The 18,084-nt window shown below is 38.5% G+C and overlaps 3 protein-coding genes across 5 annotated transcripts; 1 reads left to right on the top strand and 2 right to left on the bottom strand.

The window, feature by feature from the left end:
• Positions 1 to 2,954: 2,954 nt before the first annotated feature.
• Positions 2,955 to 4,102, bottom strand: LOC108780304 (zinc finger protein 2 homolog). The gene has a single exon (XM_018547960.1). The coding sequence runs from the start codon at positions 4,085 to 4,087 to the stop codon at positions 3,029 to 3,031; it is 1,059 nt and encodes a 352-aa protein (XP_018403462.1). The 5' UTR covers positions 4,088 to 4,102; the 3' UTR covers positions 2,955 to 3,028.
• Positions 4,103 to 6,054: 1,952 nt separating this feature from the next.
• Positions 6,055 to 10,358, top strand: LOC108780331 (zinc finger protein 385A). 3 transcript variants are annotated; one of them, XM_018548002.1, is made up of 7 exons: positions 6,055 to 6,297; positions 6,672 to 6,869; positions 6,965 to 7,103; positions 7,206 to 7,235; positions 8,323 to 8,450; positions 8,667 to 8,930; positions 10,237 to 10,358. In XM_018548002.1, exons 2-6 carry the CDS (start codon positions 6,681 to 6,683, stop codon positions 8,778 to 8,780), a joined length of 600 nt encoding a protein of 199 aa, XP_018403504.1. In that variant the 5' UTR covers positions 6,055 to 6,297; positions 6,672 to 6,680; the 3' UTR covers positions 8,781 to 8,930; positions 10,237 to 10,358. The 3 variants fall into 3 exon arrangements, with proteins under 3 accessions (XP_018403504.1, XP_018403505.1, XP_018403506.1); XM_018548003.1 differs by lacking the exon at positions 6,055 to 6,297 and adding an exon at positions 6,352 to 6,517; XM_018548004.1 differs by lacking the exon at positions 6,055 to 6,297 and adding an exon at positions 6,352 to 6,504.
• LOC108780332 (dynein regulatory complex protein 1) lies at positions 9,224 to 13,293 on the bottom strand. Its single transcript, XM_018548005.1, has 11 exons — positions 12,761 to 13,293; positions 12,190 to 12,298; positions 11,710 to 12,060; positions 11,226 to 11,623; positions 10,895 to 11,111; positions 10,709 to 10,835; positions 10,414 to 10,628; positions 10,226 to 10,353; positions 9,934 to 10,157; positions 9,443 to 9,831; positions 9,224 to 9,357 (listed from the first exon to the last, which is right to left on the bottom strand). The coding sequence occupies exons 1-11, from the start codon at positions 12,883 to 12,885 to the stop codon at positions 9,301 to 9,303; spliced, it is 2,340 nt and encodes a 779-aa protein (XP_018403507.1). The 5' UTR covers positions 12,886 to 13,293; the 3' UTR covers positions 9,224 to 9,300.
• Positions 13,294 to 18,084: the final 4,791 nt, after the last annotated feature.

An 18,084-nucleotide genomic window follows, 5' to 3' on the forward strand; every position in this document is an offset into this window, starting at 1 on the left:
CTTATGACATCTATAACATATATGTGCTTTTGCCCAACACTGCGAAGGTATGCGTCTAAAATAAAAAAAAGAGGAAACAGAAAAAAGAAAGAGATCGTGAGTGAATAAAACGATCGACCGGAACTGCGATTTTTATATATTCCTAAGGCTATCTAATTTCACTTTTTATACTTACATATTTATAATAAACTACAAAATATATATATGTATATGTATATCACTATAATTAGGAGCTGCGCGGTCATATGCTCGGAGGCTTTAATCACAGCTTTGTAGTACACTTAATATCTCGTAGAGCTGCCCAATGACTAGCCGACAAAAAAAAGATCAATTGCTTTCTCTCATTGCACTTCATTCTTTAACGTGTTCGTGAACCAGAAATCACGATTTCTCTTACGCGTAATTAACTTAATTAATCGCTTATTTAATTTTAATCAATGCGGTCAGTCGCTTGATTAATTAACTACGTTAATTAATAAAACAATAGATTACGTTAACCAATTTGCCCGATTATTTAACTCATTTCGTCCACGAACGTGCAATTTTAAGCGGCTCTTCTTCGTCAATGAAATCTTTATCGTACTATCCTCTTTTCAGCGCGCTTTCGTGCGCATCCGGTGAAAAACGAAAATCAGAAAGACAAGAGAGAATAAAATGAAGAAAAAAACAGATAAAGAGAGAGAGAGAATAAACATTTCGTAGTTCATTAATAAAGATCAGTCTTGCCCAGGTGACTTCGCATCCTCGTTAAATCGAAAGCCTCAGGCATACGCGCGCAGGATCATTTTGATCATTTTACGACGTGAAAATTAGATCGCTGAAAGGGAGATAGAAAGAGAGAAGAAAAAGCGAGGGAGAAATAAAAAAAAAAAGAGAAAACCACAATAAGGAGGTTCGAGGCACGCTAGCACGAATATATAATTTCTTTCGATTTGTGTACCTTCGTAGCTCTAAAACGCGGTTTCGTGTTAAACGCGCGCAATTGTTGGTGAATTGCACTTACACGTGATCGCAATTATCTCAGATTTCGATTATACTCGAAAGCGATGGCCGCGTTTAAGAGGTGTACTTTGAGATTTACTCTCAATTCTACGCGCGGTTGTCATGGTTCCCTCGCGCTTGCACTAAAATACGTGGCGTGATTATGAGAGAGAGAGAGAGAGAGAGAGAGAGAAAAATAGAAATTAATAAGCTAATAGCCAAGAATATTCGCGAAGACAACCTATTGCGCCTTTTATATTGTAGAACTGCATTTTTTATGACCTGTATCCTATTCTTCCGCTTTATTATACATTCGTACGTCGTATATGTATATACAATATATATATATATCTGTGTACACCTCGAGATATGTGGAAAGTAAGTACAACTATGGAACTGATTGAAAGCTGTGTACTCTACACTCGAACGAAGACAACAATTTTCTTTTTTCTTTTTTTATCACAAACGCGCACCTCGTCACATACCAACATATTCGTCAATGTGTTGCGAAGGGATGAACGTTTCACGATCTACAGAAAAAGCAGAAAGACCGAAGGAATTCTCGTAGCGTTTCAAGCTAAAGAGAAACCATGACGACTACATGACGTTTATTTAACGCGCGCTCTCGCAAGTGTGAGTGTATCCTTAGCGATAACGTGATCGTAGTTTCTTCTTTTTTTAGTAGTATAGTAGTACATAGTAGCGGTAGAATAATAGTGGTAGTGATAGCCGTAATAGTAACGATAGATAATGTATAATTTGGGAAATGTCGGTGGTGGTGATAGAAGTGATAGTGGTAGTTAGAATAATAGCAGTGATAATAGTAGGATTAGCCATATAGTGTTACTGTTGTTGCTGTTGTAAAATTAATAATAGGGTGTCTACCAAACACACCTTCGGTAGAGACCAACGTTGCTAAAATTTTTGATCGCCTCGTGACATTGCTTTTTCATTTTCCTCGTTTTGATATTCATCAAAATAGTAAAACCAATAGTTTAAACATTGTAGATAATAATTACTATCTATATCACAGATTCAAGTGACTAAACTTCTTTAAAAATATAATATAAATATGTGTACGTGTCATAATGGTTTGCATAATATATGTATATATATATATATATATATACACACACACACACACACATATACATAGATGTATACATATGTATATATATATATATATATATATATACTCGTAGAGACGTGATTAAAACCAGGCGAAATAAGAGTGCTGAAATCACGGAGACTCGTAGAAACGTTAGACGCTTCGGTTTCAGCTAGCATCGTGTACGGATAGTGATCGATTCATTAAAACGATCTGTGTGCCGGCACAATTTGATCATTCAACGATTAAAAATTCCGCTTCAGTCGGGTGCTATTCAATCCCATGTTAAAAGATGTTTATGAATATAAAATCCATTAGATACAAAGAGACAGAAAATAGCAAACATTTATCGAACAGTATAGTCACTTCGCAATTGATCGAGCTGCTGAGTCGTCGTATGCCTCCTAAAAGCCGAAACCGAGATCGTATTCCTAAACCGTGACGAGCGAGCATCCGTTGTTACACCGGAAGTGGATGCTCGATAGGCACTTTGATCAACCGACGCGATTAAATAGCACCAGTTTCACTGGTATTTTCGTTCGCGTTGGCAGTCGAGCGATGCTAGATGAAAACTCGCGTTCAATGATTACGCTGCATATATTCCGAGTACGAAGTCGCGGAGCTCGTATTCGAGTACTGAGCGTATAGATAGAGTGCGGGATGAAGCCCTGGCGGAGGGATGCCGCGGTGCAGCTGATGTTGCGACTCCGATGTTGGATCTAGAGGGGACGACAAGTGCGGATAGAGTTGGGAGTTGGGGCTTTCCAAGGAATCGGAGGAGCCCGTCGTTTGGTAGACACTCTGCGGTGTGCTCGTGTGCTCGGTGTGAGATATAGGTGAGTTAAGTGTGAACGGCGAAGACGCCGAGGTGGGACATACTACTTGCTGTGGTGATTGATGTTGCGGCAGGGACTGGGTAGCGCTGCTGCTGTCTAAACACTAGTTGGTGGTCTGCGGATGCAGCAGCGGTAGTGGAAGCTGTAGATTATTCTGCTTGGCTAAACTGGCAATCTCCGCGGCGATGCCCGTGCCTTTAGCTCCTGCGAGACCGTCCAATGACGACGGTCCTTCGCTGTAGCGCAGATCACAGACCGGGCTCTCAAAGCCGGTGCCCGGAGTACCAGCACCACTGCTCTGCGGCGTCGGTGGATTGTGATTCGTGCTCTGAGTCATGTCGCGGTGCACCCGGTTTTGATGCCTTATTAAATAACTGTCGCGTACAAACGTACGTCCACAGAGATTACACTCGTAAGTGGTACTGGCGGTATGTGTACGGATGTGAATCGCAAATTGACTTTTGGACGTGAATGTGAGAGAACATCGGTCGCAGACCAGAGGCTTCTCGGCTACGTGGCTCCAACGATGCGCCGTGACGTAGCTCTTGACGGCGAAACGTTTGTGGCAAATGTCGCACGCATACGGTCGTTCGCCCGTGTGCACTCGTTTATGAGTATTGAGACTGCTCTTTTGAGTAAACCTTTTCAGACACAGCTCACATTGAAAAGGTCGTTCGCCCGTGTGCGTCCTCATGTGCACTTCTAGATAAGGTTTGCGGCAAAAACTCGCCTCGCATACTGTACAATGATAGGGCTTGTTCCCTGAATGAAGTTTCATATGCACATAATAGGACGAAGCGGAGGACAGTACCTTGCCGCAAACCTTGCAAGGTTGAGGCTTAGACCGTGTACCCTCTTTAAGGGTCTGTTGGCCCGTAGACTGACGACTCGGTGTCTCCTGTTGCATACCCTGACTCTGCTGTTGCTGATTCTGTTGCTGTTGTTGTTGATTCTGCGGCTGGCCCTGTTGCTGACTTTGTTGTTGACTCAGCTGCATCGTTTGCTGTTGCTGCTGAGGCTGCAGATGACTCTCCTGCTGGGACAGATCCTCTCGATCGTCGGACAAATTCACCAGGGAGTTGGATCCGTCCGAACGACTGGAAGCAACCGAATAGAACCCCATGGGCTCGCTCTTGATCTGTTGATCGAACATGGACGTCATAATGACAGTCTGCTGTGGTTGAGCCAGCTGCTGAGACTGCTGGTCCGGCTGCTGTGCTGCTTGCTGATGGGGGAGCAGAGTCAGGTTGCGCTTGACAAACTGCTCATATCCTGTGTACCAATCCACCTGCGTATGAGAACAAAGCTCTAGAGCGCAGTACGCCCCCGGGCCAGAGGAAGGGGAGGGAGAAGAAACGGCGTCACTTACGCGAGCGTTACCTGCGGATGGCTGCGGCGCGCGTACGGCCGCGTCAGGTTAGACCGAGGTTCGCTTTGACATTTATCTTTGACAAGTGACAGAGAGTAGCTAGGCGATCAGCTGATTGCATAACTTTTAACCGCGGGGCGCGTCGCGCACGGCGCGGACGCCACCGCGGAAGCATCGCCGGGGTCTTCGACGACGAGTGACGCGAGCCGCTCTATTTTTAAAAGGGCGGCCGATGGAGAAACGGCGGAAATATAATCGTCGTCGCGGCGAGACCGGATTTCTCCCGCGAGTGGAGGGGATAGTTCGTGTCTGTTGTATGCGCGTCTCCTCGGTGGAAAACCGATTAGACGCGCTCGCCGCTTTCATACGAACCTTTGCTAATGTAGTGGTCCGGGTCTAGGGTCGAAAAATGTCGCGCCTCATCGAGCGCACCGCCTCCCTACGTCGTGCGGCTTCACGGACAATCGCGAAACATTTGTACGGTCAAATTGTTTTTCTCCGACACAAAATATAAGATGGCTGCTACTATATTTCGCGACGGGCACCTATACGCGCGCACGCACACGCACACGCGCGCACCGCCGTTAAGCGGCACGCGCACCGAGTCGCTTGATTGGCTGCTCGCCTTAGGCCGCGCCCGCCGCCATTGTCTTCGACTCGCTCGCGATGATTGGACCGCACTGCGTGCACGATCAGATTGATTTATACTGGCCACATAATCTCTTAACTTATACCGTAAGAATTGACCAATCATAATTGATTATTCCCCTCTCTCATTCGACGGTGATTGGTTAATTCTTACAAATTACGGCAAGTATAAGTAATTCTTAACAATCAACCAATCATAGTCGATTACTCCCCTCTCATTCGACTATAATTGGTCAATTCTTACAGAATACGGCATAAATTAACAGAGAGATTACGGCCAGTATAAATATAAGTCCTTAAACGATTCTATCTTCATTAATCCTTGATAGAATTCTTCAACTCAACAATATTCTACATACAAAAACGTGAATGTTTGAGGAATACAATAAACCGATAACGGTGTTGCACGTGAACTGATGTATTCGAGTTAATTAACATTAGTCGTGTTTATAAACCCTGTAACAACAATTTTGTCAAAACAAAAGTGAAGTCGTGACTAAATTGAGATTGAGATTGACATTGAAATGGAATTTAATCAATCGGAGGAGATGAAAAACTAGTGATATCATGTAATTACCTTTGACAATAAAAGAATGTACATGCATATTGTTATAGTATATAATAAAATAACGTAATAATATTAGTAGATAATTAATCGTTTGATCAATCGCTTTATGCGCGTAAAGATAATTTACTTTTGTAAAAGCTGCATTTGTGCGTATATAATAAGATTGATCAATCGACGAATTAAAAAACTCGCTTATACCAAAGTTGGCAAAAATGACGAACCAATAAAAAAATTTGTCAATTTATGGCCTCTGTTATAAGGATCTCTAGTTGTGGTCATCCGGTGATGATACAAAACAACCGTTCAAAGTACTAATAAATGAATGACAAATATGTTGCCATAACAAGAGCTTGATACCCTTCGCGTGACACGATACATGAAAATTCATAAAATCCACGACAAGAGGTACCAACAGAACAGCCAATAGCGTTCGTTCTGTGAGAGAACGGGAGCGCCTCATTGATCGTCCGCGAACTTGTTCTTCGTTACCTGTACCGTTTGCACTTTTCGAATAGAAAGGGTGAAATAGATGGACATATGATCGAGCATTAGAAGGAGGGACGCAGAGGGACGAGACTGACGAGAGTCACGACAGGTGCAACTCTCAAGCGGTACTAGGCTGGATTGTACGAGGTCGCACGTTGATGTCAGTCTGCCCGACCGGAGGAACAGTGATTTGAAAAAGCGCTATATTTACACGGCGATTCCTGGAACGACCCAAAAAAAAATTGTGTTCTCACAACAGCAGCTTATACCGATCCACTTTACGACGAGCACAACTGTAACGGTAATTATCACACGCCAGCACAATTGTATTTAATACTCCGACGAAACGGCCGCATTACACCGATTTAATATCGTATAATTATCGTAGCGCAAACGGCATATATACAAGTCGACGTTAATGCGCGCGCAGTGTGTGTGTTGTGTGTGTGTGTGTGTGCCGAAAGAAATTTTACGTTAAGATAAGGCCTTTCGTACAACGATAAATACGGTATATATTAAATGTAATAATCCCTTTCTAGATAATAATACGTACAGAGATATATTCGCTTTTGATGTTTACGAAAAGGCATACACTATTGTCTTCGAGTTAATTTTAATGGAAACATGTCTCGCTCGAGAAGGAGTTTCAATTAACGTACATTTAATGTGTTGTAGACTGGAAAAATGGCTGTACCGTCAGAGAATGTCATGAATACAAACCTCGACGATCCTATAACAAAGGCAGTGGTCGATAATATAATGGGTAACCTGCCTACAAAAAAGCCTCTTGTTCGATGCGAAGACTGTGACCTTTCCTTTACGAGTCAGGCAGTATTAGATACGCACCTGCAGGGTGCACGTCATGCCAAACAAGTCAGTAATAATAGGAGACAAACAAAAGATTGAGTGAATGGTATTTTATTATTTAATATATATATATATATATATATGTATTTGTGATATTATAGGTAAGATCTAAGAATATAATGGCAACTCTTGAAGAAACAAAGATCTCATTTACAAAGGATGAAGAAACTAATGGGCTCAAATGCAATGTATGCAACGTGTGCCTGAATTCTATTCAGCAACTACAAACACATCTCAATGGTAATGAATATACAACATGTTACTTGCAATATATCATAAATTTAGCATAAAACTTATAAAATTTGGATAATATTAAAAATTACATATAACATGTATTTGCAGGAAGCCGTCATAAAAAGAAATTAATGAGAGGTAATAATAAATCCTATATGGTAAGAAAAACACTGCCATATGGCCTTAAAACTAATCGCTTCATGTACCTGGATAAAATAGAAAAAAATACAGTTGTATTAGTTTATAGCTTAGTATTGTTCGCATTTGCATGCTTGACACTATTGCTTACTTTCGCTTTCCACTTCTTTCTATGAATTAACTATGTGGAATTAACTTGCTTGCCATTCACATAATTTTTATTGTTGTAGAATTTCAGTGCTAGTAAGCGCTTAGTGATAATTGCAAATTCGTTGTTATATTCTGCGTTATTATTTATTATTATTTATTTAATATTTAATTATTTTTGAAAGATAAGTAATATTATATTTGTTTGCTTATTAACATGTTATCGTGAAAAACAGTTTGGTCACGACTTGTTTGCATATGTTACATTTAATAAACTAAGTTTGTTTGACTGTACCTCTTAATTCCTTCTCATGTACAAATTTTACATATGTATTACTTTTTTATTAATACTGTTGTGTTATAGAAATATTTTGTTATTTTTTTAATGACTGCTTTATATATGAAACATATTTCATGAAAAATAAAGAACATCAAATAATGCGAGTTATTAAATTTTTGTATAATGATATTACATATATGTATATATATTTATATGTGTATTGTGTACTTTCCTAAATTTTTATTTTTATTTTTAAAAGAAAGTAAAGAACGACTGTTTTTATAATATGAAACAAACTTTTTTGATAAAAATTATATGAAATTTAAAACCATCATGGTATGCGTATCATGGTTAATACACATATATATATATTAATAAAAATCATATTAAAAAACCTATATTTGATAAAAATATTCTATAGATATTTATATATAATCCCTTATATTGCTATAAAAAGTTTGTAAATTAATGGATTATATTCGCACGAAAATACACTTTATTTTTACACATTACAGAGATAATCTATTCTTAATATTATACACTCATTAATGACCAATCTTTTTATAGCATGAATGTAGTGTTCAAGCTGATTTATTATCACAAATTACCGCTTCTGCGGCTGTGATATATAGATAGTGTTGATCGCACATTGGTGCTTAGGTGGATGGGGTGGCAAGACCCGATGTCCTGCATTGCCGGCGGGTAAATTACCTGTTTCCTTGAGAACGACCTATCTTAGATGCAATATATGTAACAAGTTCTTCAACTCTATTTCTCAATATAATTCGGTATAATATTTTATATATATTTGTACACATTAGTTCTATCTCATGATATGATATCTCATAATTATCATATTTCTTTGTTTTGGCATTATCTCCATAATTTTTGTTTTCATTTACTTTATATAATTTACCATATATTGTATGATAGAAATATCGAGAATGTACCATAATCTATAATATATTTAAAATTTAATATCGCCCGATTTTATATATTTGCAGCATATAAATTCAGACAAACATGCTTACAAAGCGAGCAGATCTCATAAGGATCCAAATAATAAAAAAATTGTTCCATATTGGAGACCAAAACGAAATAAGCCTCCCAAGGAATAGATACCATCTCTGTCGCTCAGCCTTGTTTCTGGCAATTTTACATATCCGCAATAAGTTACATAATTGGTGCATTTTATTTGAGTTATATATTTCGAGATAGTTCGAAATAATGTCCTATTAATTAATAAATCATGATAATATAGATGTAACGTAAGTATATTAACATAATTGTGAGTCAATAAGTGTAACATATAATTGTAATTTTAATTTTCGTAAATTTTAAATTATTGAAATATTTTCATTCGGAAGGAAAAAAAAACAAGAATTTCAAGTAAACAATATATAAAAGCAGCTGAAGTTGTAATCCCTTTAATATCAAGATTAAATAATTCATTTTTATAGAGTTTATCTTTTAAATTATCTGATAAGATAATAGACCATCGTCCAATAAAAGTTACAAAATTATGTATATAGTAATATAATGTATATTTACATTCTGATTGTCAACAATTATATACTGAATGTAATGAACTACAAATTAATTCAAATTTAAGTTAAACTTATATTCACAAGTATTATCCTAAGTCGCTTCAGGAATAGATCGTGCATCATTTTGTAAGCTCCCATCACATTCACACTAAAAAAGTATGTAAGGTGTTATAATATTTCAAGTATATTTTAATATAATGTGATATTTAATATATGTTATTTGCTGGCATTACTTGGAGTGTGTATGTTTTCAATAAACGGCGTAATTCTGCATTTTGCGTTCGTAAAGATTTCACTTCAGTGTTCAAATGATGTCGTTCTTTTAATATTTCGTGATACTTATTAAGTCCGACTAATAAACCGTCCCAAAGTCGTTCCTTTTCGACTGGGAAAATTTCATTATATCGATTCCAAAAATCTGTTATATCCTGAGTTGTCATATTTCGTGACACGACTGTCTTTTTTTCTGTTAATTTTTCTTGAAGTGTCTTTGGCATTTCTTTCCATTTAACAAAATGATATCTTTCTACGAATTCTCGTAACGCTCTACTGACAAATGTAGCTTCTATTTCAAGCAAATGCCCTTTGTCGCACAATAAGCGTCGTTGCATTTGATCATCGTCTGTACAAAATGAATAAAATTAACATTAATTTTATTATAATATAAAATTTTCTTTGGCTATTAATTTCCGTTTATTAAAGTCGGAACTAAAAGTACGCGTACCTTTAACGATGTCACTAATAGATCCATCAGAAGTTGAAGTGCATTCCGCGATAGGAATTAATGTTTCAGTCGAAGAACTTCGAGATGAAGCACCTATAATGCTCATTTCATCGGTAGGAGTAGATAATTGTTCATCACGAATAGCTTCTTTCACAGCGGCAATTAATTTAGCTTCGTCTTTCGTGAATTCCTCAGTAACTCCACAAACGTCTGCTTGTTCAACGCTAATATTTCAAATATTTTGTTTACAAAATTATTAAAATATATTATTTACTTGTAACCATTTACTCACTCCGTTTTCAGAGACGGAGATTCCTCGGTAGATCTGCTCATGTCCTTGCTACACATAGGACAATATGCATACGGCAGAAAGAAATTCAAGAGAAAGCCAAGCTCCTTCTCGGACTTGATATTTAGTGCCTAATAATATGCAACAATATTATAACGAAATGAAATGAGACGTCTCTCATGCATATTTACCTGAAACACATTATCTAATCGTACGACCAGCTGATCATTCACAGTATAAGGTAAAAGTAACTCGAGCAATTTGTCTTCGATCAAATAGTCACAACGATCAGAAATTTGCTTTATGATATGATTTAATAATCGTCTTTCTAAATTGATTTCCTCAATGGTGCTCGCCGATTTATAAGATTTACATATTATTTTTTTCTCGTTGATCAATCTGTTCTCTTAAAGAATGCAAACGTGCACTTGTCAAGAAAATTTTATACGTGTTCGGTAAAAAAAAATGTATTTAATTAATTGTTACCTTCCGCTATTGTATACATCACATTACGATAAGACGGCAAATCTTCCTTTTTTAGTAAGACTTTTTCAGGTGGTTTCCATTCCACGCCCAATAATTGTTCGTATATAATTTTGTCAGCGTTTAAAATCTGAAATGCGTTATATTTTTAATCTCTCGACGTCTATTAAAATATTTACCATAGTGCACCTTATTGAGCAGCTCATTTGCTTTTGTCTCATTCATATCCCAAATTTGCATAAACTTCTTATCATTTATTTTTGTGAAGTGATTCGACTTTTCTATTGAATCCAAAATATTCTTGTGCGCTCTTATAACTTGATCGGTGAGCTTCTGTATCTCAAGTCTCGTGTTTTCTTCTAACTCCGCATAATTTTTTTTCAGACCATTGGCCATATCTTGAAGTCTGAAAAGGACGCCAATTTATCCGTTAATCGTAATTAATTCAACGATACCTAGAAATGCGAAGCCTCGCTGTATTGAATCGTATAAAATCATTCAATTTGCATTTAATACCGACTTATTAATTCTTCTCTTTTGCTGATTTTTCACTATAGCGTTTTCGTCCTCTCGTCGCTTAAGCACGGCGTAACTATACTCCAGTTTCTCGATGTTCATGAAACAAAGCGCTTTCATGTTCTCCACCTCTTGTTCAAGCTTCTGTATCTCAAGTTCGAAATTAATTTTCTGCGCCCGGAATTCCTCCTGATGCTCGATCATTACTCTCTTCATCTCTTCCTCGTACTCTTGTATTATTTCCTTCCGTCTATCTAATCCCGCAAGGCTATCCTCCTGTAACTTTTTGTACAGCGTTTCCCATTTCTCCGAAAGAGTGTCCAGCAGCATTTTATGCTCCGAGTCTATTGCGTCATTAATAAGCGAAAACTCATGACGGTAAGCTTTAGTCATGATGTTCATCTATAAATAAAGTATAGGAACCCCCTTAATACATTAAGTTTATACGTATTAATATGATTGTCCAAATTATTATTTGCATATCTAACTTGATTGTCCATCCTATTGATTAATAAGTCTATATCCTCGTTTTGATTTTTCTGATCATTAATGAATTTAAGATCGGCGTTCTCCAACTCTTCTCGCAACTGCGCGATGACGGCGTCTTTCCTCTCCAAGATTTCCAGACACTTGGCACTTTGGGCTTCCATTTCCGCGTGTATGTCTAACGGGTCCTTGGACGCGAGAATATTTGCCCACTTGTCGTTGATCTTTCGGTACCTTTTCATGCATTCCTCGTCATCTTCCTCGAGCTTCTTCAACAAATTTCTTCGAATTTCCTGCGCCTCCCTTCGTCGCTGTAGCTCCCTGGCGTCATTCGCCACCTTCACTGACGTCACCTGCACACAAATTTATTAAACGATTAGTTCGATGTCTTAATTCTTTTATTAGTATCATGTCATGAAATATATGACGAATAATCCACAGATACAAATCTGCGAATCGAAATAAACATTTCTTATACCAACCACTTCGTCGCCTTCCAACGACAACTTTTCCAACAGATCCAAACTAGCAAGTATTTGTCTCTCAGTGAGTGTCTTCTCGATAATTTCTTCATCTTCAATATCTGATTTTCTGTAAAATATCGGATAGCTGCGATGTTAAACGAAAAAAATCCTATTCTTCAATGCTGTAAGGCAAGAGACACAATCGCGGAAAAGTTGCGCGATATTATGCGGTATCACCTAAGCAAAACACATCAAAATGACATCGAAATGACTAAAAAATTATTAAAAATCACTTTTTAATTTATTTTAACGTCATTTCGACGTTATCGTGATTTCTCTTAGAGTATATCGTTCATTGTTTGCATACATCACCATCAGCGGATGTGGTTTTAATTTTTATAGAATATTTTTGAGGGATTAGGAGAATCAAAGTTTGTGAATCGCTTTTCAAATTTTATTATAAATAAATTCACCCCGAATTATTTAAGCACTGAAGATCCAGCTTGACCATTCACGAGTTTTCATCACCTGTTTGTTGTGTTCCTAAATTTTATTTTTAATCGGCCAAACACGAGGGAAAAGTTCTTACTTAGCTAGAGCTTCTAAGCGTCGTTGAATGCGGATGCGGCGCGCTAATTTGCGCTCTTTCGGATCCAACGACGTAACAGACGGCTCTTCTGCGTCTTCCGCGAACTCGGGATATCTGTCATCCATTATATTTATCTCCTACGCTTATATTTGTCTCATTCGTCGCGAACGCGCAAAAATAGTAAAATAACAGATAAATCGAATCGAAATCAGGAAAAAGGATCCCGATTCGCGATTGTGACGTACGTTTAGAGTGACAGTGGTTTATTTATGCCGAAACAATAAAGTACCTCAACGTATGCAAACGGTTTTTTTTTCTCTATATCGTAATATACGGGACTCCACGGTGTTTGTTTATTCAATATTTGGTTGCCAAGTGACGAAGCGACAATAATACGCGACTTGCGCGCGTCATCGAACGCATAACCAACAGGAAAAAAAAGAAATATTTCTCGCTTTTTCCTTTTTCTTTTCGTGTTCCCATCATTTGAAATAACGTTTTCATATCATATGTATGTTTTTTTTTTTAGTGATAATACAGTAAGATGACAGTAGCCACTATTGGTAACCAGCAATATCGTCTTAGTAATTGATGCTCCGGTAGATGTCACTACGCACCACATCGCCAGGATTTCGATGTATCTACAGTAATTGATGCAAAAATAATTGATCCGCATTTAGATAGGCTTGGTAATAAATCAATGGACCTCGATCCATTGCAATTATTTATATATATTTTTACAATTTATATGTTTTTTGATAAACGATAATCAATATATACTTCCTCCTCTTTCTGTAATGAAAAATTGAAACTAAATATAACATTTGGGAATAGAAACAAGATCCACTGGGATTCCAACGGAAGCTATTTTTTTATTTATATATCTTAATTTAAAAAAACACTTTCAATATAACATTCGCAAGTATGACTGATATAGTTTTAAGTTTATAATTAGCAAACCTAGAAACACAAGTTCGATATACTGCGGCATTCAAGTAGGTTTATACATGACACACACAAATATATCTATTTTTTTAACAAAATACAATAAGGAAAAATCGAAAATAAGCTTAATCCAAGGATAATATAGGAACAAAAGCGGGACTCACACACATATATTTAGTTTGGATATAAAAGAACAATGAAGGCTAAAGCTCGAATTTATTTTATCTCTAAAAAAAAAAAGGCTTTCGGCGTAACCGCTGAATAAACGCAACCGAGAACCGCCGCCATTAGGCGGCGCGGAAAGCCGCTGAAAAAACCTAACAAAGCCGAAAAAGCGTGTGGCTTTTAAAAACGAGAACGGTTAACGAACAGGCGAACGAATGGACCGAATTCGTACATTATCTCCGCGCCAGGTTTACGTAACGTAACTCGATTGCAATTAATTCGGTTAGCGCAAAATCGAAGAGTGCACACGCATGTGCGTGCGGATATAAAACGTACATGTTTATCTGTCCGCAGCTCCGATATTAAAGTTGAACGATCAGAATACGCCGCTATCGCGCCTTTCGTTATCGTCTCTGGCGCGAAGAGAACCAAAGCCGAACCGCTAATGCACCCGATTTATCTCGTCTCGTGTGCGTTACACGCTCGTCGTGTCGTAACCCCTTCGGGCAGCACGGGGAGCGGGGGGGGAGGGGGTAAGCGCCTCAATGACGAGCGAAGAAATAGCTTTATCTAATGCGATAAGTGCTATCATCAATTGTCTCGCAGAAGGCCCGAGATAATTTGTGGCGAAACCGCTAAGTCGCGGTTCACGCGCTCTTTTTCCTCCCCCCCCCCTCTCTCTCTCTCTCTCTCTCTCTTACTTATCATACGTACTCTTGCACTCTAACTTACATTTCAGCACTTGATGTATTGAACTATGTTTCGTCTTATTTTGTCTTCAGAATTATAATCATGTATAATTTTCTTTTAATTTGATCGTTAATTTTTCTTTACTGTAATTTTGTGCGGACTTGTCCCAAAGTGCCCAATAAACGATGCTCTCTCTCTGTTAAAATAATATACATATAATATAATAAAATAAACATTCTATTGCATCAAATTTTCTTTTATTAACTTCATTATACTACGTCGAAAATATGTAACATTCAACGTCAGCTTTCGTATCGAATATTCTCAGCATTTAAAAGAACTTCGTCCTATATAGATGGCGAAACAATCAGGCTATCTCTCTCTTTCGTACCCTCTTCGTGACTCGATACTCGCACGCTGAATTAAGACATACGCCTACGCACGTATATGGTATTAGGAGCATGGCAATCAGCACGTGTGCATTCGCGTCACTCGCGACAATGCTTGTATCTAATACACCGCGTGTCCCAGGTGTCCCCGTTTCTTACGATCCAATTTAGGTCCGTTCGATTATCGACGGACGAGGTGAGCAATTCTAACTTCCATTACGCTGAGTGAACGAATGGATTGTCGCAGCGATAACGGATTATCGCGATGGAGTTACACATAACGGAATGGTGACACGCGCGACATCGGCCGCGTCAGACATATATTTACAATTGGGACTTGTTCATGTAAACGAGAGTATATACTTTTCGAGTTTTGACACGTGAGGGCAAATAGGAGAAATAAAATAAGTCGCATACATCGTATTGTAGAACGTGTATTTACTTGATATTATATTCTTTACGATAAATGTAAGATATCGATGATTACGTGATAGATATATGGCGACGTTTATCTTCAAATTGAGTAAAGATGATTGCTCTAAGTATCATCGTGGATCCAATACAGCGGAAAAAAAAACTTAAATTAGCTTCATAATTAGTCGAATAATTATTTTTTGTTTGGGGAAGATTTTGACGAGGTATCGCGCGAATAAATAAAGGAAAAAAAATTTCGTTCATAATATATTCGAAATTAAACGTCAAATTATATCTAAAGCAAAACATAGTCATAAAAACGAGATATCCCGTTATATTTATAGAATTATGGGCTTATCGCATTATCCAGATATATTATTCAGAAACGTGTGTTCGCGTCTCTTCATTGTAGAAGTAAAAAAGAATGCGAGGAAAAACGTAACACTTGAGCGTTATTCCATAGAGAACGTAGATTTCACTGCGTTCTAAACAAATACTGCGTTTAACGGCCAAAGCGGATATGGAGCTAACTATAAGCCTCGTCATATTTTTTGGTACCACTCGTTAGGTATTTGGAATAACGAAACGCGTCGATGCGTCAGATTTTCGTATGCATGATGAGAGGAGAGTAAGGGTCATTTTCGCACATCTCTATACCGAGATTCTCAGAATAACAGTAATTTGAATAATACGACTTTATTGTCAATTTAAATAACACAACTATAAATCGGTTAAAGAAATTCGCGGAGAATTTATTTGGCTATGAACTGGTCGAAACGAACGAGTCGTCCTTCGACAAAACGCTCCACGTAGGCTTCTCGGAAATCGCTTTCTCTAGTTTCAATAACGAAGTCGACGTATATTTCTACGAATCCTGAAAATCTCAAAGGTGCGAAACATCAGAACGAATAATTCCCGTTAATTGTTAATATCGATACGATTGTAATAATATTTCTCGCTACGATTATTTGTAACGAAAATTATTGCGATCTTGTCGAGTTTAATTTTCAACGTTACACGAATAATTACTTCCGTTCCGTCCCGACTAAACCTTTCGACACGGAAATTGTCACTCACAGACGAGTGAAATCTTAATCTTGAAGACTGAAAACTCAGCCACTCTTTACCGTTTCAAGACTGGCTCAATTTTCACTGGAAAATTTAGAGAGCGGAGGATTTCGTTTCGGGAGTAATCGATTTGAGTATCGGCGAAACATCAGCCGGGAAGAGAAATTCACCAGCGCACAAGACACACGACCGTGAAAATTGGTGACGGCGACGTTCCCGAATGGCGAAAACGTGTCCCGTTTTCGGCACGGCCGCGACGGAAACCGCTTTCTCTCTAGCCAAGTAACATCCCGACGGCAGTCACACGGACTGGACGTTATACCGTCGTTGCTCGCGAGCTCGGACATACGAACGTGCGATGTGACGGCGTTCGAAGGAGCGCGACAACGATCGCAGGGACATGACAACAGTCAGCCGCCGCGGACACGGCAAGACAAGATGGCGGCAAAGCAGGCACGCCACTAGCGCATTGTTCACCCCCAACAGACCGACGCTGTCTCTCGCCTCGCTCTCCTCTGTGTCTGCCTAAGATATACCGCTGCGACAAAAAGAATGTCCAGAGGTCTATTTTCATTTTTCCCGCAGCAGACTGCACTGGTACTTTCTTCCATCGAATATCAAATGTACATACGTCTCTATTTCACTCGGAGTGAAATAAAAGTACGTACACTCTAGTTCGGCTACAGAGAGACATTAGTTAAATACGATTGGTAGAATAATAAGAATTCGATAGTCGTTTATATTTTCAATTTTATACTTCTTGAGTTTTATTTTATAATACTTTTGTACATTTTTATTTGTCTCAACGATGCGGAGTATCTGTACATCTAATATAATAAGTGCATTATGCATACAAGGCACTCATTGTCGACGAAAACTACCTGAAACAGAAATTTAACGAAGGATACCGTAGGATTTTTTAAAAGTCGTGTTGTACACATGGCGAACATAAAGTTTTCATATAAATAACGATCAGTAATTGGATACAAAAAGAACACAGTTTCAAGCGCTTTATCCTGATATAGAATTTGGAGTCTCAAGGAGAAATGACACCAGTATGTGTATTATGATCCTAAGAGAAGCGATTCGTTTCGCTCACGCTTCGAAAATCATTGGGATAAAATAAGAGAATAACAGAAACTTTCGTAGCAAGAAACCACTTAAAAGATCCTTATTCCTCGGCCACGCCGAATCCTGCGATTCTACGTTTACGCGAAAAACGCTTATCCGCCCACATGGCTCATTAATGCGCGCTATCAAGCTCCGGCACGTTTGTTTGATCGTTACTTCCTTGATTAGAGGGAACGTCACGAAGTTAAGCACTTTTATTTTCGTAATAATCCGATTGTCCGTCTTTATTCTTGGTAGAAAGTACCGATGCCCCGGGTAATTGGCTGCCCCTAAACCGTCCCTGAAGCACGAAAAAGAGAGAGAGAGAGAGAGAGAGAGAGAGAGAGAGAGAGAGAGAGAGAGAGCGCAAAATGCGTGTGTGTGCGCGCGCACGCGAAACGAAGCGAGAGAGAGAGAGAGAGAGAGAGAGAGAGAGAGAGAGAGAGAGAGAGAGAGAGAGAGAGAGAGAGGGAGGGGGGGGAAGGTGCGGAGAAAACAAAGATGGCAGACAGGATTTGACTCGACGGCGACGGCGGTGGTGGC

Source organism: Cyphomyrmex costatus, unplaced genomic scaffold (genome assembly GCF_001594065.2).
Source record: "Cyphomyrmex costatus isolate MS0001 unplaced genomic scaffold, Ccosl1.0 scaffold69, whole genome shotgun sequence".
In the NCBI taxonomy this organism is placed as follows: domain Eukaryota; kingdom Metazoa; phylum Arthropoda; class Insecta; order Hymenoptera; family Formicidae; genus Cyphomyrmex; species Cyphomyrmex costatus.

Bases quoted from the DNA above. Each gene is read 5' to 3' on its own strand.
- LOC108780331 (XM_018548002.1), top strand. From the start codon at position 6,681: ATGGCTGTACCGTCAGAGAATGTCATGAATACAAACCTCGACGATCCT. The intron at 6,870-6,964 runs GTCAGTAATAAT...GTGATATTATAG, and splicing joins GTGCACGTCATGCCAAACAA to GTAAGATCTAAGAATATAAT. The intron at 7,236-8,322 runs GTAATAATAAAT...ATTGGTGCTTAG, and splicing joins TAAAAAGAAATTAATGAGAG to GTGGATGGGGTGGCAAGACC.
- LOC108780304 (XM_018547960.1), bottom strand. From the start codon at position 4,087: ATGACGTCCATGTTCGATCAACAGATCAAGAGCGAGCCCATGGGGTTC.
- LOC108780332 (XM_018548005.1), bottom strand. From the start codon at position 12,885: ATGGATGACAGATATCCCGAGTTCGCGGAAGACGCAGAAGAGCCGTCT. The intron at 10,629-10,708 runs GTAACAATTAAT...GCATTCTTTAAG, and splicing joins GATGTATACAATAGCGGAAG to AGAACAGATTGATCAACGAG. The intron at 9,832-9,933 runs GTACGCGTACTT...CATTTTGTACAG, and splicing joins TATTAGTGACATCGTTAAAG to ACGATGATCAAATGCAACGA.